The sequence below is a fragment of the Drosophila ananassae genome, chromosome 3R (assembly GCF_017639315.1).
Source record: "Drosophila ananassae strain 14024-0371.13 chromosome 3R, ASM1763931v2, whole genome shotgun sequence".
Lineage (NCBI taxonomy): Eukaryota > Metazoa > Arthropoda > Insecta > Diptera > Drosophilidae > Drosophila > Drosophila ananassae.
This window is the reverse complement of record NC_057930.1, coordinates 19,741,326-19,764,244: the sequence shown is the minus strand read 5'-3', so window position 1 is coordinate 19,764,244 and position 22,919 is coordinate 19,741,326. Positions and strand designations below refer to the sequence as shown.

Sequence of the window (22,919 nt, the reverse complement as noted above, 5' to 3'; positions counted from 1 at the left end):
TGGTCCCCAGGACAATTTTCCAACTCATTGTCGTCCTGGACACCAAAAGCATATTTCCAACTTCATAAATTCAGTCAAATAGTCAAGGGGGAAGTGTCCTTTCAGACGGATGTGCAACCATATGGTCACGCCTCAAGCTCATAAATTAGCACCACACGGACCACGGACTCACGGACGCAACGAGGACTATTCAATTTGAGAATAGGAGAATAAGGAGGACGAGCAGGACATTTGTAAGGATTTGCCAGGTGCACGAAAGCCATTAACATAAATGGCTTGAAAGCTTGAAAGCTGCTAACAAGGATATAACAACAAACTCCCATTGAACTTTCCATTCGGCGTGTTTTTAATTACGTAAGCGGAGAAGACATTCTCCCCAACTTATTACGTGTCTTCACTAATCCGCTAAGGACGAAAAATTGCGTACAATCAATTCTTAGGATTTCACAGTGCGAGGAAAACAATTTTCCCCGTCTTCTCTGGCTCCTGCTCTGGCTACGGCTCCGGGTGCTCCTAGTGATGCTGTTTCGCATGGCGCAATTTTCCACTACATCGGATTAAAATGTGATATGTTTGGGATTGTTTACACACATACACTGGGCAGGTCAGGGGGGGCTGAGGGGGCGAGTAGACAGTCGAGACATGTGTTTGTTTACGAACTTTTGGCAGCTTTGTTTTGGGGGGCGTGGCACGTTTCACTGGAATGGGTCTTAATTTCCGCTCCGTAAGCATTTCTTTTTCACACACAGCTTGTTTCTTCTTTTTTTTTTTGGGAGTCCTTTTGGTCCTTTTGCTCCTCGCTCTCTTTTTGTTGGCAACATTTTTGTTTATTTTGGATTTGTTTGGTCTTTTTTTCCCTTACATGCTTGCTTGAGTACTTCCGGTTACGCCGGAAGTGAGAGGAGTATCAGGAACAGTGGGACACAACGCACATCCCGGGGGGAGTTGGGGACGACCATACGCTAGGATGGGGCCTTTAATTGTTACGAGTTGAATATTGAATTGTACTTGCTTGTCTCTCTAGTATATGTAAGGATACTGCGTTCCATAAGCTTAGGGAACTTTATAGTATGGGCTTTATGATTAAATTATCCGGAAAGCTTGGCAAATGTGTGTCGTCTGGGGATCTAGTTTTGGGGAGTTTCATGCTAAGAACTCTTTAAGTTTTCATTGAAACTATTACTTTTTATTTTAGTAGATTTTTGAGGTTCAAAGCTACCAATTGTCTTGGGGAAATTTTACTTTAAAAATGTATTAAAATTTTAAAAGATAATCAAGCTTCATATTCCCAGTTGTGCATTTCTCTTCAAAGGATTTCTTAGGATTGTGTGAAAACATATTCGTGTGCTATAAACTTTAAGAAGATTTTGTGCTGCTCAACACGTCCATAAAAGTTTGCCTCCCAGAAAATTAGACAAACACGTTTTATTCTTGTGCTCACTTCCACTGACGGCAGCCACACAACATTTGCCGCATAATAAGTAAGACAAACACACGCGAATAAATAAATTCCGTCGGATAACCAAGGGAAAAATCATGTGAACTTAAGCGAGAAGCATCTCTGGTTTATATAAGCAGAGGATTTTATTATCGATTGCATTAAATTCGGACAAACTGTTTGAAATTTTAAACAAACAGGATGTTTAATAAATCAACATGTATTAAACACACATTCGATATTTATGATATGTACTATCTAATCACAACAGCAGACACTCGTGGGCCTAAAAGCTCTAAAGCCTAGTGTAATGCTTTCAATTAACTAATCAACAATTGAATTCGATTTTGGTTTGCATAATTAAATAGTGGAATGATAAATGCACAGCATAAATAACAGTCATTTAAAAAGGAGATATGGAGCAGAAATATTATCAGAACAACTGTCAAAATAAAGTTATAAAAATATAATGGTAAAACCCAGAGATCAACTTAAGCCTTTCTCAGTCCTCTAACCCAGAAAGCACATTCCTATACTCTACAAATTAATATACTTGACAGCCATATCCTTCTTCGCAAATCCAACGCCCACTGGAACGCCCTTCCAGATCCTCATTATGGCACATCATCCAATCTAATTCAAGACATGACGATGGCTTGTTGTTTCTTGATACATTCTTTTGGGGGCGTACGAGAGATTTTCTTCGAATGATTTTTATTACGCACACAAGCGCAATAATCGAGCCAGGACACGCACTGAACGGCCTAGGGGTACTTCCTTAAAACGCAACATTCCCGTTCCGGGTACTAAGCCAAAAGGACGACATTACGTTTTATTATCTATTATATCTTGGCGCCTAAAATGCCACTACATTAGCTAAAAAATCCTGGCACATGTATGTGAAAGAGTGAGAAAGGCAGAGAGAGATAGAAATGTGTGTTTTCGTCCTGGCATAAAGTAAACATTAAAACAGGAAACGGAAGTCACGGCGGTGCCAAAACAGCAAACCGACATTCATAGACAATGTCCTGTGTGGTGGCGGTTATGATTATTTTGACTCGTGTTTATCCTTGCGAATGTGTTCTGGCATTTATGATTTTTTGTGCCTCTCGCTTTTCGCATTTTGCATTTCTTTTTCACATTTTTTTCGTGGAGAGGGTTAAATGGCGGCCTGGTGGCTTCCGGTGGGGGCTAATTTCCTATGCATAAAGTGTGGCTCATGTCGCGAACTCCTAGCACTGTTTGCATAGCAAATTCACTGGCAACTTCACGCATGTATGTACATATGAATATAAATATTTTTACGAAAATCACTTTTTAGCAAGTCTCTGGCGATGAGAAAAATGATAGCATTCTTTATGATAATCCACAGTTGGTAAAGAATGTGAGGTTTCTTTTTGGCCAGGACCCGCGAGTCACTCACGAAAAAGACGTAAAAAATTACGAACCCGACACCACGTTCTAAAAAATATCCTGGCGAACGCGGTAACGAAGTGCGCGCCACCACCGTCAAATAAGCACTGACTGCCAAAAGCCAAAACAGCAGCAACAGCGGCCACCAAAGGACGAGGGAATTTCCCAAGGACTTTTCGCCGCTCACTGGAAGTCCTAGCCGGTATATCCTCCCCCGCCGAATGCATTTGACCTTAGCCTTCGAGGATTTCCGCCAGCCGGCTTCGGTTCAATGCACCACCAGGCCGAGGGTTGAAGGACTTTTTCCCCTTTCGTGGAAGTGTTCTCCTTTGCATGCTTGGAATTTGTTTATCCTTGGAGTAGGTCCTTGCTCTGTTTCACACTGAATGGGACAGGTTTAACAGGTTGGTTCGTGACGTCACCACTGGTAAGGGGAGAGGCAACATGAAGGATATTTTCCAGTACCAAGGGAATTTTACTCAAATAAAGGACATTCTTGGAAACGTGTGAGAAAATACAATTTTTGATTATTGAGCACATTAATGCCTGATTAAAAATTAAAACACTTCAGGGCTTTCTTTCATCTTAACATAAGAGTTAATAATTCATAAAAAAAATAACGATTTTAAAAGAAACTGGCATTTGTTTTAAGATTTCTTAAATATGTTAGAGCTCTAAGGTCTTCTTTAATAATTATTCATGGAAATTATAATATCTATTTCTAAAAACATCATAAATTTGTACCAAAGTCTTAAAGGTTTATAATTTCTGTTTCTTTCAAAATATTTAGAGCTAGAGACTCTAGTTCGTATAAGTCCGTCCATCATAGTCCGTCTATCCTTTATCCTTTTAGATCTGTCCCATACTAGATCATTATTCATTTATAAACTTTAAGCCGTTTTTTTTAGACTGACTAGACTGACACTGTATACAATTATAGCCCCTGCAATAAACCAAGAAAGCCCATGTAAATAACATCCTTCTCAGCCCCATAGAGCTCATAACTTGTTCATCGTGTGTCTATTTCTATGCATTGATAACTCCCCGCTGCGACTATAAAACAATAGAGCTGTAATTTTCATGGTACGGACCTGCACATTCACTCAAAACAAAATAAAACCCCAATGGCATAGAAAATGGCTGAAACCATCTAGGGAATTTTGGGAGCAATAACTATAAAATGTCCGTCGAGTCGAGTCTCGTCGAGTCGCGTCGCGTGCATGCAGTCAACCAGGACACAGGACATCGTACCGAGGCAAAAAGAGACCCTCCGTTGTCGCAGTCATTGGGTAAAGGATTAAAAAACAAGGCAACAGCGACAACAAAATATTATCTCAATAGAAAAATCTCGGGCACATGGGCAAAACAAAAGCAAAGGCGACTCAAAAAAAAACACGCGGAAGAAGAATTAAGGACGGACTTTGATAAAAACAAAGTGAAAATTTATGCAAAGCGTAGATAGAAAGCTTTTGGAATGAAAAGACTTGCTCAAAAAAGTGGAAATCCGGAAACGATGAAAGACATTGAAAATAGACATAGATAAAACAAGGTAAAAGCCAAAACTTTCTATTTACGACTATTTTTTTAAAAAGGGTAAAATAAATTGTATTTCGTTTAATTCTCCTAAAGGCTAATGCTGGAGACCTTTTTTATTTTAAGATAATTAAAGTTTTCTATGATTCTGAGTTTAAAAACACGATTTCAAAGTCTGAAAATTTCAGACTGAAATATGTGATTTTTTATTAAATAGTGTTTTAACCACGTGTCGTATACTTATTTTTAATAGAATCTCTAATGGCTATATGATGGTGGCTTGGAACAGTTTTCAAACATTTCACTCAAGCCACGTCCATTAGTAGCTTATTTCGAGCTAATTCCCATACTTTTAAAATAAATAACCAACATACATTTTTAGTTACATTTTACATCCTTGGTAATGTATTTTTTCGAACTTTCAAACCAACAATAAAATTTCCCAATGTCCTTTTACCGACAATATCCCAACCATGAATAGGTATAAGTCCTCGACAATAAAATCCCTACTTCCCAGATGGGAATAATAAATAATGGTAAATATCCTTCAAAGGACCTCCGCTGAAAATCCAAGACACAAACCAAATATTTTAAAGCTAGAAGCTAAGTTTGTTAATCAAATTGTAATAAAATATAGAAATAAGTGCAGAGTAAGACCTCATTATTCCAAATTCTACAATTTAATAATAAATAAAGAAGATTTTGAAATATTTTTGAGAAAAATTGTAATGCATTATGTCATAATTATACTTATTTGGAGAAGGGAATCCTTTCCATATATAAGCGAGAAAAATAGGTAATAGTTATATAAAAATAATATTCAAATATATTTAATGTTGCGGCAGCATGAAACCTTTAAAACTTTAATCCCCAAAAATCTTGTTCCTCTTTTTAAGCTTCCAAAGACAACTGAAAAATACGGACTTTCATTGATAGATTTGATGCAAATCCAGAAGGATTTCAGTATCCATCTCCTTTGATAATTCTGACAAATACTTGTCGCTCAAGGAAAGAACCGAATGAAATCAAATCCACGGCTGTCAATGAAACCTATTTTGATTTTTCAACTTTGAGCTTGTGGGGCAATCAATTCAGTTAAGCCAGACACCCAGCGACAAGTGCCAACAAACAATTAATCATTTCAATTTTCCAAACGACTTGACAATGGAATGGAGCCAACAAGGCAGCCCAAAACAATTTGCCAGAACTAGAAAGCAAATCGTCCCCGCCCAATCGAATCAAAATCCGAAGCAAGAGCCCACTAGCAACGTCAGCAGTGGCTTTTTTCCTCCTTCTGCCAGGACATCCGTCTGCTGTCAGTGAATTTGCATGTTTTACAAAAATTGCCCCACAATGGCAGACCTGAGGAGTGGCCAAATACAGAGGCTTTTGACAACTCAATGACTGGGAGGGCTTAAATAGAGTGGAAAATTTATCAATCAGGTGGGCTGAAATATTGGGCGAAGGTGGAACTTCTAACACTTCAACTGATTGTGAAAAGATATTGAACATTTCTTTTCTATCATTTCGCTTTGAGGAAGATAATAACAGGCATCAGACTGAGATCTCCAGGCTCATGAATGGGAAAAAGGCCTGAACTTTCATCCCTTCTGCATATTGCAGTTCAAGGAAAACTCAGGTAGGAAAAAGGTATTGCCAATATAAGGGGTTGTCTTACCTGGAGGCTCGTCTATAATTCTCAACTAGTTATGACGACCAGGAGCGCTATAGGGTTAACAATTTGTGATATGTCACAACTCTGGTTTCTCTTCAATTGTCGAATAAATCTTTCGCCTTTTACTAAAGATTTCCGTGGAGAGGGACACACTAATGAGTCTAGACTCAATTTTTTGATAGGGCCCTGCTGCTTGCGGGGCCCGATAATAAATAAATTTAAACTAGTAGTTTGTATTGTCATCTATCTTCCTGATAGAATTTTCTTTAAATCGGAGCAAGCCTGTTCTGAATTCAGTCCAAGTCCCTCCCGATTATGTCTCAAAGGGACCGATTTCAAAGCTTTTCTCCCAACACCTCTTCCAATAAATTTTAATTGAATTATTTTATCTGGGCTATCCCAGGACTCTTCTCGGTCTCCCTGGGCTTTATTCGAAGAGCATCTTCATCAATGCCGGATTGTTTTGCATAAATAACGCATAAATTGGAAAAAGACCAAGGAAAAGGGCCCCAAAACCGTCCAAATCAGTGCTACATGCTCGGCATTGACAAAAAGTAGGCTAAGCGTAAAAAATGAAATATGTTCGGGGTCATGGGTCGGTTCGGAATCACATTTGCTTAGTTCATAAAAAGGCAAACGAGCCAGCTGACAGAGTCGACAGTCTCCAGAGTTTGACCAACGTTCCGCTCCAAGAAATCTTACCTTTTTTTCTGTGAGTCTCTGAATTAGCTTCCTTTCCTGCCACAAAAAAAGGCTCTCGACTGAAGTTTATCCTAAGCCGAACAAAACTAACAAGCAGTAAATTTACATACAAGTTAAAGGCTCCAGACTCAGGCGTGGCCTGCCTCCCCCTGTCGAACTTTAACTATAAAAAAAACCAAGAATCTTTCTCGCAAAAAAGTTCCGAGTCACATAAACATAAATTGCGGCAGTAATTTTCGGTCAGGAACGGTTCGACTCGGTTTGGGGACTTGCCCCCAAACAGACATTTATATTCACAGAGCGGTTATTGTAATTTAGCCAGGAGTGGGATTCCGAAGTGGCTGGAGAGCGGCGGGCTAAATGGGAGTTAACATTAAGTTTAATTTGTCTAATGCCCACGAACCCTTTCCTCGGGGCTTGAGCCGGAAACTAATGGCTGAGGAGGCAGAAAATAGTTTCCCAGGATGATTTTCCATTCGTGCGCTATTTGTTTGGTTAACCTCCTTAGAAAGGACGTGTCCTAATGCCGCCCAAAGTATCTTAGTTATGGACCCATTAAACGCTTATGACTCATCAGGATTTCGGTTTAATGTCGTGGCCATAAACACACTTTGATGAGCTCTGAATATTTGGAATTTATTATTAATTGGCCCTCTCGGGCTCCCAAAAATTGCCGTAGTGGACGGTATTTCACGTCCCCATGGCGGGGTATTGGTTAAAGTTTTCAACTAGCAATAATCGCACCTCAGTAGGACTTCATTGGTTACGATATTGCCGCTGCGCAAAGATAACTATTCCCTGGAAAGTAGGCCGACTTACTGTCGGCGGGTGCTAGAACTGTTTGGGAATTATAGGGGTTTCAATATTGCAATAAGTGCAGCATACTTTTGGGTATCATCTACCTGAGGGGTAACCATTATATCCTAGAAGGTGTTAGATGCATCATAGGGGTTGCAATTGCACTCTATGCAGATCCGGTTTATTCCTCTACTTTCAAACAAATTGAATCGTTTCCAGTTCAAGTTTAACCCTCAATTTAAAATGTTAACCCCCTTTTAGGGCTATCATCATTAGCCCCCATCATTGTCGAATTTCTCTCATTAAAATTTCTATTTGTTGTCGTTTTTTGCGCCCCCATTCGAAGTGCAATTAATGAAAAATTCAGAGGCCTCTGGACTCCCGACTCGAGGGCGCCCCGGTTCCAGTAAGGTTCCTTGAGGTCATGTTCGCCTACTCTAAAATGCTAAATAGCCACTTTTGCGGCCGGGCACGGCAAACTTTATTTTTTGCGTCTTTCGCTCCGGTTCCTTTTAGCTTCGCCCCGGCATTGTCATAAAAAATTGAACAAGCTCTCCAAAGGGAAAGTCAAGAGCGTGGGGGCAAGCCCTGGGTCCTGGCACTGGGATTGGGGATATAGGAGGGCAAAGACAGCGACGACAATACCGGAAATCCGTTTCATGACAAATGCGTCACATTGTCCTGGCTGAGTGTTAAGAGAAGCGCCCTATCCGGCTGGCGCCTCCCCAGCTCCGTCTTACCTCCTCGTTTACGGCCCAGCCGGCAATGAAATTCCTTCAATGACAGCACGTGACTTGGCCGGAATATAAAGAAAGCAGGAAAAAGAGAAAGCACCCCGATGTTAAAGAGAGTCCTGCCAGAGAGCGACATTGACATTGGCGAAAGCACAACAAAGTGAATGCGCAGACGCGGCTCTCGCAGGACTCTCGAAGGACTCGCAGGAGACTACGTGCCGGCATAACTTTGGCATTTTAATGAGAAATCCATATTTATGTTGTTTGTTTTGCCAAAAACAGAAAAAATGAGCAAAACGGGCAGCATATGCGGCGAAAAGTGAAATTACTTTTGCGGGCGGGCGAGTGCGAAGGCATTTCTGTAATCATTTTTAATGGGCCGCGTCGTCTGCGGGTGTATAGAGCGGCATATGGTGGCTATTTGCAACACCATCTCGGCCCGAACAGATACTTGGCCATTAGGCGATATTGGTAAGATGTTTAGGGTATTAGGGCTTGAAATTTAAGGATTTTGAAATGATTCGTAAGGGCTTTAAACATTCATTTCATTACGACTTAAGATGATTAGGATTTAAATATATTATTTTATTAAAAGCTTAAAACCGTAAAATTAAATCCAGCTTAAATCCGAATTATCTTTAATCCTCTCACAATCTGGCATTAAAAATTCTACGAATATAATTTCCAATTTAATGAAAATTCTTTATCAGAAACTGGGCCAGATGTAATAATAAATCCTCGCATTCAGATCTCTTCATTTGCTGAATGAAGCGCCAGGATAAAGTCCTCCCTTTCTATAGAAACCCGCAGGACCAGACACTCTAACTAAGCCACGTTCGCGACTTGTCACAATGGAGTCATAACGTTATCATTCCAACGCGAAAGCCATAAAAATAGCGGCTTAAATAGCAACAGCCAGAATGTCTAGCGTGGCAATCGGAGATTGGGGTGGAGGATTGTAGGACTAGAGTACTGAAGGACCGGAGGTTCACACACCGGGAGAAAGGCACTTCACACATTTTGCTCTGGCGCTTTTTGCAGGGCTATGCTTTAATGCTGGAGTTGCAACTCCAGGGGTGGGAGCAGGAACGTTATGCTTTTATTGTGCAAATAAAAACACGCGGAAACTACTTAATCAAGTTTCAGAGACGAGCCCGCTTCATCCTCTTCCCGCCGACTATCTCTGCCCTTGTCTGGCCATCGCGCTCCGGCGGAGCAAGTAAAGGAATCCGGAAGCCACGTATAAAGCCAAAAACAAAACAACCGCCACCGAGGAATAAAAAGCAACAGCAGCCAGGACGGAGTTTCCCGACGGTGTTTTTTGAGCGCCTCTCCTTTTTGGGGGAAACGGGGAAAGTGGACACGGGAACAGCCAAAGCTGAGACAACATTCAAACCAAAACAAATTAAGGAGGAGTATCACCAATCCGAATAAAATATGCTCTCGGGAAATTATATATAATATTATTTTGATGCTTTTCAATTCGAAGTCTTGTAAATTTTTTCCATATGTTTCTAACAAAATGGCAAACCCTTTTAACATTTTTAAAAAGGTTCTATTAAAAATCTACCTTGAAAAAGTTTTAAATTGCTTTATAAGATGTACCAGACTGTTCCTTCAGTCACATTAAATATTAGGAGTCCTGTTCGAAACATTAATGTTTATTGACAACCTTTCATTTCCGGTTTTTTTTAAGATAAACATTAATAGCCTAGAGTCTAGGCCCTAGAGTATTTTTAAGTACTCTACATAAAATCCTGTATAAAATATTCATTTAAATAAAAAAGTTCCTTTAAGATGCTGCTTGAGTTGCAATATCCTTTCTACAATCCTTTCCGAATAGTGAATCTACCCCTTTTATACCATTTCCCCGAGTTAGAGAGTACAACAATTTGGCAAAAGGAATGTTTCCCAGCAAGTTGAGTTCACAATTTATGACAGCAATTAGCGGGACAGTAGGCGTGTCCTGGGGTGGTTGCTCCAAGTTGCTTTCCTGCCCCCCTCTTAAGCTAAAAAAATTCACGAAAACTCTTCAATTAATTTGTTGAGCTCTGCTCAAACAACCAAGCGACTGAGCACATCCATCAAGTCGATGGAGCGAGCCAGAGGTGAAGTCTCCAATTGAACGGACCCTGACCCCCTGACCCCGAGACACCGTCTTGGGTGTGAAAAATCGCCAGGATAGATACAAATGGTAACGCCCACAACTTGGGTCGCGTGCCGGGCTCTCGGTTCGTAAATTGTTCGTTTTATTTTTAATTATCGCACTCAAGTACCATTTTTTAATGCCCATTGGCAGGCGATTCGACTTGAATGCTCAAAGTACTATATATAGTCGTTTGAGAGTAAAAGAGAAACTCACCTGAATCGTTTCCGTGGCGGAATACTTTCGATTGTAGTCGACGTGATGGAGGTTCGGCATGTTTGCTTACAGTTCACTGATAATGACTATGGATAAGGCTACTTAACACGTGTCTCCCGCCGTTTGCCGCACTTCCGGTTCCCGTTTGCATTGCCCTTCCTGTTCATCAAGATATGTCAGTTTATGAAGCATTTGTGTTAATTTCTGTTGTCGTTCCACTTTTTTCCCGGTCCATGTTTTGCCTTTTTGTTCCTGAGCTCCTGGCTTCCTTGGTGCTTTTCCTGCAAGGACTAAAGAAAGAGAGCAAAAGTTTATAAAGTTCAAGTTGGAAAAGTGTAAATTACTTTTAGCAATCCTCCCCAGATCCCCCTTGGGCATTTGTTTACTCATGTCGATATTGTTAATACGCCACGTGTTCCACAGCGGGATGCGTGTAAGTCAGGAGGCAGGAGGCTGATCCGAAGACGGAGGTTGGCCTTACGGATTTATTGCCAAGTTTACGCTACGTGCTCTGACTAAATTTATAAGCCCAAATCGCACAAAGAACCGAGCAGGGCCCAGAGGCACTGGCAGAAACAAATACGCACGCACACGCAAATATGTACATTTAGAGGATATTCGAATACAGTTGGATTCATGCAATTAGGATCGATTATGGTGGATAAGAGGTACAGGATATATTGATTTCTCAGAACCATATAGGATATAGCTTACTCTGATGGATGCTTTTTGCAAAAATGTCAAAAAATAAAGCTCCTAGATGGCCACTGTCGATCTTATACTTTCCCCAAATGTATTCAAATCTTTCAAAATGTATCTGGAAGCGATGTCTGCCATCTCCGTTTAGATAAATATTCAAAGTTTGTCTTGAACAAACTTTTCGCTAAGCTGTACACAATCCACCAACCACCGGAATCCTTCTTTTTCCCCAAAATGTCATTTTCCTTTGTGTGCAACTTAAGTATTCATCATCAGGGCTTAGTCGCTTCAAGTAACTAATTAGACTGCATTTCGAAAACAAATCCATCCATTTCCGATCCTTTAAAGCCCGCTGTTACCGCTTTAACATGGCTAATTGACTTTTGTTGCTGTCATAAATGTTAAAACACGAAATGAAGGCCAACGAAGGCCAAAGGTTGAGCAACAGCTGTAATTTTGAAATGCCTATTAAGTTTTATGGATAGACAGGCAATTTTACAACCAATATAAGCTATAAGAAATGGTCTCGTAAAGTTAAAGTTAAGCTGGCGTTCTAAAGAGCCAGTTGTGAAAGGATATCAAGGAATAAAAATGAACAAATAGATACCGTTTTTATGTCAGACTTTATAAATAAATTTAAAGGCTGAAAACTTTAAAGTTTAAGCCACAAACTTTGAAAGAAAAAAGGAAAATGCTGTCCATATTTCATCGCCAACTTTCAGTGAGCTTTAAAATTAATGATGCATTTTATTGGCCGCCCAAAAAGCGATCCCAGTCCGGATCATAAATTGTGGGTTGAGTTTGTGTTTCCAGTCATTTCACTAATTACTCACTAAAACAACAACATGGCCAAGAACAACATCCATATTTGGCCCGCGGCGGGGGTCGTCCTGGCCAGGACATCGCGAATGGAACCGAACGGAACTGAAATTCCTGTCCATATGCTGCACGACCAGAATTTATTAGCTGCTTATGGGATAGAAATGTATACGTACACCAAGAGAGTGTGTGGGAAGGTACGTAAATGTGTTGAGAACACGTTAATCTCGAAGCAGTCTGATGGCCAGGAGCAACAGGAAGTCCCAGGACCCTCCACGTCAAGCAGTGCAGCCAAATTAAATTGTTCAATAATTGAGTTTGTTGAGAAAATGCCCCAGAGTGCTTAAAGCAGTCGGACTTGTGCAAATGTCCTGGCCATATATCAATCGATTTGCAACTGATTTAAGGCCGGAGCCTTTGAGGTCCTGCTGCCGTCAGTATCGTCCTGTGTTGGCTAACAAAAAACAGCTTGAGTGCCAGGCAGCCAGTAAGCAGTCATAAATTATACAGCGACATAGTCAAAGGACAACAGGCCAGGACATGGCCCCGACAACAGGGATATGCAACTGCATAGTCAAGTTGCCACTGCCGGCGTCCCTATTCTAGGACAGTCCTTCCTCCCCCCATACCCCTTCTACTATTCACGGTCTATTAACTCCTCTCTGGAAAACTGAAAATGGCTGAGCAGTTAATAAGAACAACTTGTGCGGGGGGAGGTGGCAAGCAAGTGTGGCAACGATGCAGTGCAGCAGTTGCAAATTATGACAAAGTAGTGAAAAAGAGTTGTTGCAGGAAGAGCCTCCCCCTCTACATACCAGCACAACGGGTTGAATGTGCCCCAAGTTGTGGCGTCAGAGGCCCCAGAGGAACTCTAACTTGTAGAGGAATATTATAAAGAATGCAGTACAAAAGTTTCAATTAAAAGCCACACTAAGCCACACTTTATGGCTTAAAGATTCTTTCTGAAAAATGTCAATAAGGTATATATAATAAGAAGAAAGAGAACAGTAGAGAAAATCTATATTTTATACCACTTAAAAAATAATTTAATTTAAACAACCCATCCAAACAATGTAAGCTTGTAACACTCTAAAATAATCCTATTAAGGTTTTAAACTGCGATGCAATTTTCTGAACTAATCGGATTATGGCATTTAAATACGCTGATGGTGAAGGTGTCAAAAGGAGTAACATTTTTAGACTCATTTTTATGGCCCTCATAATTACCCAGAATAGGGGATGAGGTGGAAATAAAAGCTGATTAAAATGTCATAAGTTTTTCACAGCCCTTTGGAAACTCTGAGCCCCACTTGACGTGGATGTGAAAAGCAGAACAATAACTAAATTATCTGTCTGGCCACATTTGTTTCCTCAACAAGTTAGAAAGTTCTCGTCCTAGTTGGAATTGTTTCACTTACAGCCACAACTATAATACCCGGGAAACTAAATAAAGAAACAGAAACTGGCAACAGATTGCCAGGCAACTGGAGCAGGGCCAACAGGTTGGGAGGCAGTGGCAGACGCTGATGTTAATTGCAAAAAGTCCCCACAGTTATGACAATTTACACAACTCGGCTTACAACACCCCGCCCATTACCCTTTACTGTTGTTCTGGGACATTAACTTGGCTCGCTCGCTCCAGACGGAGTCGGAAAATTTGACAAACGGATCCTGCCCAAAAGAAAAACCAACAAGAACGAAAAACTTAATGAACTTTACTGTTGGCTCTCAAGCAATTTAATTAAATTAAATAAAGTTTTTGAGCTGAAACTGGTGCCAGGAAAAAACTTTCAGACAAAGTTCAGATCATTTGTCAGCCACAGTTATTGCCGCAAGTATTGCAAAAAAAAATCCAAAAAAGGAAAACCAAAATAACCGAACCGTAGGAATTCGAAAATTTACACAAAAATCAATAACTGAATGCGGCGAGCAGACAGAAACGAATCGAATAATACTTGAACAAACAAAAACAAGCCAGGAAACCCGAAATGCGGCCGAAACACCAATAAAAATTTATTGTTATCCCAAAAAGGAAGTGAAACAATCAGCAATAAAAGCCAAGAAAAATACTGGAAGACTTGAATACCTTGTAAATATTTGGTCAATAAAAAATTTGGCTTAAAGTTAGTCAGAATTGAAGACTTTCTTAGTCAATAAATAATATAAATTTTATCAATTCCTGGAAAACCTTTAAAAATCAGTAATATTTACCCTTTAAATGAAAATAAACAGGATTGAAAAATTCAAAGAGCATTCAAGGAAATCAAAAGATAACAAGGACAGAATTCTTTTCGCCTCCACAGCTTTTTTTTCCTGGCAAGTAATTTTGGCTTAGCGCGCATTTAGGCCGCAGAACCGCGTGCGAATACTTCGGCAGGAAGGAGCGGACGTTTAGCCTAATCCTGCCAGGGCTTAGCGCGGCTGTTAGGTGATTCAGGCTGCTGTTCCGACAAAATAAGGCAGATGATACAGGGAGCATGTACGAGAAATTGGGGGTGGCCCCACAGAAGGAAAGCTGCCAAGTCGGCAGTTTAAACTTGGCGAGCCCATCAAGAGCCATCTGCGATTTTTAATTCAAGAAGGGCAAAGGTGAAAAGATTACAAATAAGGGATAAGACGAAGGTGTGTTGCTCTATTGAAAGGATTTTAAAAATATTTAAAATATTTTATATAAATTGGAAAGGAAAATAGAAGGAAGCAATCCATGTACTGTCATAGTGTCTAGCAATAAGTTGAAAATCTAAGAACATTTTTATAACTATGAGTATTCTCTCTTAATTCAAAATTTAATCTAAAATTGTCTTATATAATCTTTATATAGTTTTAAGGAAGAAAACCTTCAAAGGACAATATCATACCAGATGTTTAAAGAAAACAAACAAAATTGAAAAAGAGCAAAACCCAACCTCACAAAGTTTACATTTCAGGTTGGAAAAGGCAGAAAGGAGCCAAAATTCGGATAGAAAAGAAAGCACTCTAAATTGAAGTGCTGGTGTACAAGGATACACAAGGATGCGAGCCCAATGTTACCCCACTTGTTTACGCTTGTAGTGTTTTGATTGAATTTTTTCGCCGTTCTCGCTGGGAAGAGTAAAATGCGGAAGAAAAGCAACAATCTGCCGCAGGAAAAAAAAAATTATAAACACTCTGTGCCACTCGGTAGACGAAAGCTGTATAAAAAAATTACCAAAACTGAAATAAACCTATCCCGACACAAGTGTGGCCCTAAGAGCTAGCCGCTTGGCTGTTATCCATGGCCAGGTGGACAAGTGGACAGTCCTTCACCTCCACCACTCCATGTCCAACACTGAGCTCCTGTCCCTGTCCATTGGAATGTGCAGCAGGAAAATCCAAAATCAAAATGCGCGCAAAATGGAGGCCAAATGGGGTTACAAAAACACAACCGTTGCCAATTCCCATGAGGGCCACCAACTCCAGTCCTTGCACAGTGGGAATAGTCTCAAATTTTAAAATATTATTCCATAAAGAAGAGTTATAGAGCCTTGAGAAGTAGAGTACAGAAGAGTTTATTCTTTTTAAACTAGTCTTTTTTAGACAAAATCCATTTTAAATCATATAGATACTTAAAAGTATCTTTAAAATGTATCCTTCACCCACTGTTACCCACAGCCCTTGGGAATACAACGAGGAGGACCATTCGCTTCAAATGACAGCGGTTGAAATTGAAGTTGGCAAACGATTTTTCGAGGGTGGATTTTAAAATGCAAACATACTCGATACAGAAACAAGGGACCAGGGGTCGTCACAGGTCCAACAGGGGGCTCGTCGAATCGGGGAACCGTGGAATAGCTTTACATGCCAGAGTGCCCGGAACACGTGTCCTGGCCCCAGACCTCTCAGACCTGTGGCCAGAATCCTGTACAGCTGGCAGGGCCAACAGCTTGGCTCAATTTATGTTTATCATGTTTTGCGTTCAGGCCAAAAATCAAAACACCGGAGAAAGCCAAACAAAGACGAAAAACTTATCTCGAGGCAGGTAAATCAAGAGCCTTTCTTCCTCGTCGCGTGCCAATGAAGGCAGGCTGTTGGGAAGCTAATTCGAATAGATGGGGCCTTAACGAAAGCCAAAGGACTACCGGAAATAATTTTATTACACTTGGCATGCTATTTGCATTAACAAGCCGACCATAAAAGTCGCCCGAGCAACGGATGGACGCTCTCTTGTGGCCTTATTAGAAAAGTGCTAATAAGTTACCAACAAAAAAGGTCAGGATCAGGTTCTCTTCCAATTCCAACCAAATAATCAACAAACTGTTAAGAATTAAAGCAAGCTCTGAATTATTTTTAATTTAATAGTACTTTTATGGAACTCGAATTTCTATTGCACTCATATTTTATTCATGTCTGGAAAGTGGGTTGGCATGGAGCCCAGACTGTGTGTTCTGTAAAATGGAAATGGATTTATGCGTCTTTTGATAACTAATTCCCTTTGGGCAGCTGTCAACAAGCAGATAAACTCCTAGGCAACCAAAAAAATACACCAAATGTAACAAAACTCATTCGAAAACGTGTGGAAAGGTCCCCCAGCCGTTGAGATGAATCCTTAAAGAACTTTTTCGCAATATTACACCAAAGAACTTTGTTTCGTATTAGCTGGGTATTAAGCGAAAGAAAAGAATGCTCCGTAGTCCCCCTTTTTGGTTGGAAGTGGCCCAACCTCCTGTCACAGCTAAACGGCTGTCAAATGTGTTCGAAAAAATGGGCGAAAACAATTTGAGGCAATCATCTGGCAGGAGTACGTGACAGGGTTCTAGCCACAATGACTACGGCTAGAACACCTACACTTTAGGAATTTAATAACAAAATAATCCCAATACAAACTACTTCATTTGGGAGTTAACACTTTATCACCTTAAAGTTTTTATTTTGGTTTATGTATGGATCTATATCACCATTTACTAGTTAAAAATATGTCTGAAAAGCCACCTCCTACTCAACTCTATTCCTTTCAGTGTATTGATAAAAGAAGTCCAAAGTCAAGGAGTACAAAATGCAAACATCTGCTGCCCAATAGCCCCACCCGAGACCAAATCAAAGGAGCCCCAGGAAGCTGGGCAAAGGTCAATGAACTACAGCTCCTTTGGCAGGATGCTAACGAGCACGTGAGCCAAGCGTAGCGGAAAATGAGCTAATTTGTACTGTGTTCCTTGTGGCCAACTCCCCTGGCCACGTGTGAATCGGGATCCCCTGGCTCTGCCGTTCCTACATCTCCAAAGAAAAAGTCAAGAAATTCAATTGCAAACATAAATCATGCCCGGGACGAACATGCAGGACATCAGACAGGATGAGCACGCAATCAGCTGTTTGTCACAAAGCGGATCGGGTGACTGGCGATGTGTCCAGGGGTGTGTGGCTGGTCCTGGGATCCACTTGTGTGTGAGGGGCATGTCAATCAGGCCACAAGCAACCACGGGCACCCACAGGTTCGGTTGCACCACCCTTCTTGTGCCACTCGTCCAGCTAAAAGGGGGATTCTATCGACAAAATGAAAAAGACCCCAAGACCAGCTTCAAAATCATGTTGTGGATATCATATTCTGATGATGTTATAGCGACTACAGGAGTACCCATTGGATATAATAATTTTTTATGATAAAGGATAAATTGTTTAAAAAAATATGCATTAAACTTTATAGCTTTAAATCATAAGTCATAGTCAAGAACAGGAAATAAGTTATACTTTTTTAAAAAGCATCCTAGGAAGTGGTCCTGTCAGCATTCTGTAACCAATTTCTTAAGAGGTATCCAAAGAATATGTCTCAATGGTTGCGATTTCATCAATGGCTTTCCATAACGTAGGCGATAATTTATTTAACAATGTGTGGCATGCGTGTTGTGGGGGAATGGGGAAAGGCAGCCCTAGTCGAAGTCCTGGCAGGAGCAGGATCTTTTGTCCATTGAAATGTAAACGGCTACAAACTGCGTTTGGGTTTTGCGAACTTTTCCAATGGCTGGGAAACATTTGCGGCCCGAAGCTAGAACAAAGGAGAGAATCGTTTTTATCTGCCACAGCATTCACTCCTTTATTTGCCAAGTGCAAATTGCAAAATGATATTAGAGCGGCGGCATTGACGGGGGTGGATTTGCCGCTGCACCAGGGGGGTTGGCCCCCGGCTGGGCGGCAGAGTGAAAGTGGCAAGTAGCAAGTGGTGTGTGGCATGTGGCAAGTAGAAAGTGCGTCCGGCACCAGTCAAGCCGAGCTGCTCGTCCGTAATGAGCACGAGCAAATTTAATGTGATTTGTGTCGAAGGGTGCAACGGCTGTATTATCGAGCAGGACCAAAGGCATAAAGCTATAGCCATCGACTGGTTTTCGGTGGGTTTTTGTTTGGGTGGGAGCAGATTTCTATTTACTCTTGTAATTGGCGCGCTGGGCCAGGGAGCGATCCCAATCTGTAGCATCCCATGTAGCACTCCCCTTCGAGGGCGGCGCACAGTCATCGACTTTAATGAATAATTGAGCACACAACTCCCAACAAATAAAAATGAAAAATGCTTCATACGTGAAATTTTTACCATTCTCTTTCTATTTTTGGCTGCAGGCAACATTTTATCAATTTAATCCAATTCCCAATTGAATAAATATTTAACAACATCGTTTATATAAAAAGAGGTGTTTTTATTGATTTTTGGGAATACTATGTTTAATTTTAAATAATCCATTGCACTTTCCTTGAAGTGGAAGGACCTTTCAGCTATCACTCCTTCATTAGTCATTTCCCATTTAATTCCCATAATGAAGATGATGAATATGTTATTGAAATGACCACAGCACTTGACCGTTACAACTTGTCCCAAACAAAATGCATTATAATGATTTATGGGCCAGAAGCCCTGGCCAAAAAATCAACCCCCTAGTCAAATTAACAAGGATATATGATGATGATGATGATGCTGTTGCTTCGAACAGACAAACCCACCCAGAAACAAAGGCTGTCAAAGCCACAAAGAGACACTCGACCCGAGCATCTGCCCGAAGGTGTTTTTCCCCAAGTTTAAACAAAAATTAAAACACCTACCATCCCCCACTCAGTGTCCGAGACCCTCCATCCCCAGACCCGGCCTTGTCTGAACTTGAAGCTAATCAAAAATGTTTTACAAAAGAGCGGAAGGAAGGAAAATCAGGGGAGTTGGGATGTGGGTCTACCACGAACTGATGCTACACTTTCTTAAAAATATATTGAGAATATTAGATTAATTATAATACTTAATAGTGAGATAAGTAAGCAATTTTTAAAGTAATCTTTACTATCAGATGGTTCTAGTCTAGTTCGAATCTAATATAGTTCTATAGATGTCGCTCTAGTTAGAAGGAATATGATATTATTTATTATTCATGTACTTTAAGATATAATATAAAAACTATCTAATAATTAGAGATTTATTACACAAATCCCCATTGATACCGATTCATAAACTAATTTAATTTTCAAATTTAAGAACCATTTAAAATATCCTTTGAAAGGGTGTAAAATATATATTGAAATAAAATGGTTTGTAAACATGACATTATTTGTATTGTATATTTATTTATTTACATTCAGAAATGACGAAAAGTTGTTGAATGTTTGTTATGGCTATCGAGTCAGAGAAAAGTTAGTTTTCGAAGGGCAGATTCTTTTCAAACTGCCAATAAAGTTATTTTACCCGATCAAGGCAAAAAAATAGAGAACTAAAGCGAAAGTGCAAAAGTTCTTTGAAAGTTTTTTTTTTCAGGACCACCAACAACCACCGAAAATCAGCAACAAAAAAGTAACAAACTTGGATGGTTACATTTTTTTTTTGGTTGTAAGTGGCAAGTGGAATCCAACATTGTTGCCATGATTAGCATTTTATCAGAGGCTCCTTTGCCTCATCATGCCGTGTCTTAGGACAAGCATTTGAGCATCTTTATGGTAATTTAGTTTTTGCCAAGATGCGGCAACAGCTGACAATGTTGCAGGAATTCCTCCCCCGGAGCCAAGGACCTGCCCATCCCCTAGCCCATAAGCCAGCTCACTCCCTTTAAGGTGACTGGTGTGGCAAGTACTGCCACATGAGGAAGCTGCGTGTCACATAATCAAAAAATTGAGGAAAACACAACCTGCAGGGTGCTTTTTATGTTTTTATGTGCGGATCCCATTAATTTATTGCCAGAGACATTGAGACACCTCTAGCCGAACAAAAGGCGACATTATTATTTCATTATTATGCCAATCGCATCAGGATCTCTCCCTTCTGCCGCCCCAATGCACGTGGGCTGGCTCATATTACATGCGCTGTGCGGCGTGGAGGCTTTTCTGCGGGGCTGCCTGCCGAGGTGGCAGGTTGGAGGATGATTCATGCGCTGGCAAATTTTTTGACGCCCGCCACATAAATAAAACAGGCGGCCCGGGGAGCTCAGACATATGTTTGGATAGTCCCCGGGTCAAAGGGCCCGGGTCAGAGGCTGTAATATTTACTCGTAAATATTTTTATAGGCACTACGGTTTCCGCTGCGAACGAACAAAGTGCCAAGAGTTCATAGAGACAGGTGCTCTGTTAAATCAAATATTTTTCACTTATTTTTGTTTAAATTTCAGTGACAAAGATTGGGGAAATTAAATTTCATGAAATAGTTGCCAGAAAAGTTAAGATTTTAACTTCCAAAATACTGTTAAGATTACTTTTTTGCATCATTAAGAATTTTAGAATTTTTCAAAAGGGTTTCTCTTATTAAATTTCAGTTTTTCATATTAAAAAAGCTTTAGCTACTAACTCTATTTTTATCTAAAAAAGCCAATTCTAAATACGTAAAAATTAGGGAAAAAAGGATGAAAAAGGACTTTAATATATGCTATTTTATTAATGATACACCCAATAAAATAAAATTAAAAATTTCGTATTCTCTTTGCGGGCCTTTGCAATAAAATTCCAATTAACCGACATCAACAACGTTGGATATTTCGACACAAGGATTACGGCCAACAGGAACAGGGAAGCACCAACCTTTTGCCCAATTTTCGAATCCTGCTGCTAATCCTTTCGATGCCGTGCGTGCGTGTGTGTGTGTGAATAAACCATTTAGCGCCAATTAAAACATAATTGCGGCATTCGCTGATAGCAATCGGGCATTAAATCATTCTCGAGCCTCTTCTGTTTCCGGTGGCGGGACAAAAATTGCGGCACATAAATGCTGACAAATAGCGAAAGCAAATTGCAAAAAGCGCGGGCAAATACAGGACGAAAGGACTTATCAGCACTTATACGCACACATCCAAAACACACACACATATATGAGCAAAGTGATGCTGCGGCGACATTTACCGTTGTTTAATGGCTTCAATTCAATCTGAGGCGCACTTTAATATTATTGCACTTGTGCGTTGATTAAAAACACAAAACTCCGACACCCACACAGGCACACAGCCGTGTATCCGAGTACGTAATTCCGACCGGAGCTAGCGGTAACTTTGTATCAGGAGCTCGGGCACAGAAACCACCCGCTTGGACGACCGCACACCGCCGGCTAAGAGCAAATACTGATGTCCTGTTTGGGGAGTTGCTCTGCAGCTGGGGGTTGTGAGCTCCGCTCAGCTGTTTTTTGGGGGAGAGCTGACATCTATCGGACTTGAGGGTGGAAAGTTTTTGAATTTGGCGCGCTGTTATCTACAAGAGAAGGTTGAAGTTTCAATTTTCATATCATTAGAAGAATATATTTAACAATTTTTATTGTTGTTTTTAGGAAGAAAATATATACGTTTTATTTTTCCTCCTCTAAAGCATTTGATTCACAAATGAAAAACTTTTTGGCGGAACAAAGATTATCATTCATCACAGCAGGTCCTTCATAAGTATGCAGTTCGACGCAGTGTTCTTGGCCATGAGAGGGTTCATTCTTAGCCCAGTTGAGAAAACTGGCATTCCATCCAGTCGATATGGAAATATACTCTCCATCCTTGAACTGATCGGTCACGTCGATCCAGTATCCCGCGTATTCCCTCAACAGTCCGCTAATAGCTTCGATCTCCTCCTGACTTTGTAGACTAACCAAGTGGGCTCCCAGCTTGTGGCAAACTTGTAAGGAGCCATGCCAGGTTTGTCTTAGCTTCTCTTCAATATAATAATACTTGGAACCAACTTTTTGGAATGGTTCACTCTTAAGATTGGGTATATTTTTTGCACCCGAAGCCAAAAGTTGTTCCAATTTCATTATTTTAGTCTCAGAATCCTTCTCTTTTTCCTCCTGGATAGCCAGTTTTTTGCCAAGGATTTCCAAGGTTCCATTTAACACCGCTATTTGTGACAGTGTATCGCCAGCGACTGTCACCTCACAGACCTCGACCCTCTTTTGCAGGATGTCCAGGTAGGTCAGGAAGGGCTTTACGGCATTGAAGCAAACAGCTTTGCACTCAGTGGGAAATTCATCTTCCTAAATAATATTGGAAGTTTATATAACATTATTTTATTCGTTACATTCTACTTACCTTCGGTGGTGCAGAGAGTGAGGTTTGAAGAAACAAAATTAATATGGAAAATATAATATAAGTATTCATTTTTCCATTAAATGAACTTGTCGGCCATCCAAGCGAACAATGTCTGAATCAACTCCAACTTTCGCAAAGTTTTTGACTCTTTACTGATAACACTGAAGATATATCTAAATGCTTTTTCTCAGAATCCAAGATTATCAGATGACTGTATGCAACTTCTTATCAAGTTAGCATATTAAGTATCAGAATAATTTATTAAATAATAAACTATGCCCA

At 40.3% G+C, this 22,919-nt stretch overlaps 2 protein-coding genes and 2 non-coding genes across 5 annotated transcripts in view; 1 reads left to right on the top strand and 3 right to left on the bottom strand.

Annotated features, from left to right (window-relative positions):
- Window positions 1–21,727, bottom strand: part of LOC6497261 (protein sickie) — a 155,476-nt gene extending 133,749 nt beyond the window's left edge. For both annotated transcript variants that reach the window (XM_044716266.1, XM_044716268.1), the window contains exons 1-2: window positions 21,160–21,727; window positions 10,656–10,945 (exon numbers count right to left, since the gene is read on the bottom strand). In XM_044716266.1, coding sequence (XP_044572201.1) covers window positions 10,656–10,715 — 60 coding nt within the window. In that variant the 5' untranslated portion in view covers window positions 10,716–10,945; window positions 21,160–21,727. The remainder of the gene's footprint in view (window positions 1–10,655; window positions 10,946–21,159) is intronic.
- LOC6508072 lies at window positions 6,139–6,262 on the top strand. Its single transcript, XR_046208.2, has one exon. It is a non-coding gene; the product is annotated as a U5 spliceosomal RNA (small nuclear RNA).
- Window positions 7,411–7,550, bottom strand: LOC6508069. The gene has a single exon (XR_046209.2). It is a non-coding gene; the product is annotated as a U4 spliceosomal RNA (small nuclear RNA).
- A 137-nt stretch (window positions 21,728–21,864) lies between the features above and the next one.
- On the bottom strand, window positions 21,865–22,793 carry LOC26515435 (accessory gland protein Acp29AB). The gene is made up of 2 exons (XM_014906947.3): window positions 22,638–22,793; window positions 21,865–22,582 (listed from the first exon to the last, which is right to left on the bottom strand). The coding sequence occupies exons 1-2, from the start codon at window positions 22,704–22,706 to the stop codon at window positions 21,914–21,916; spliced, it is 738 nt and encodes a 245-aa protein (XP_014762433.2). The 5' UTR covers window positions 22,707–22,793; the 3' UTR covers window positions 21,865–21,913.
- Between the last annotated feature and the right edge of the window lie 126 nt (window positions 22,794–22,919).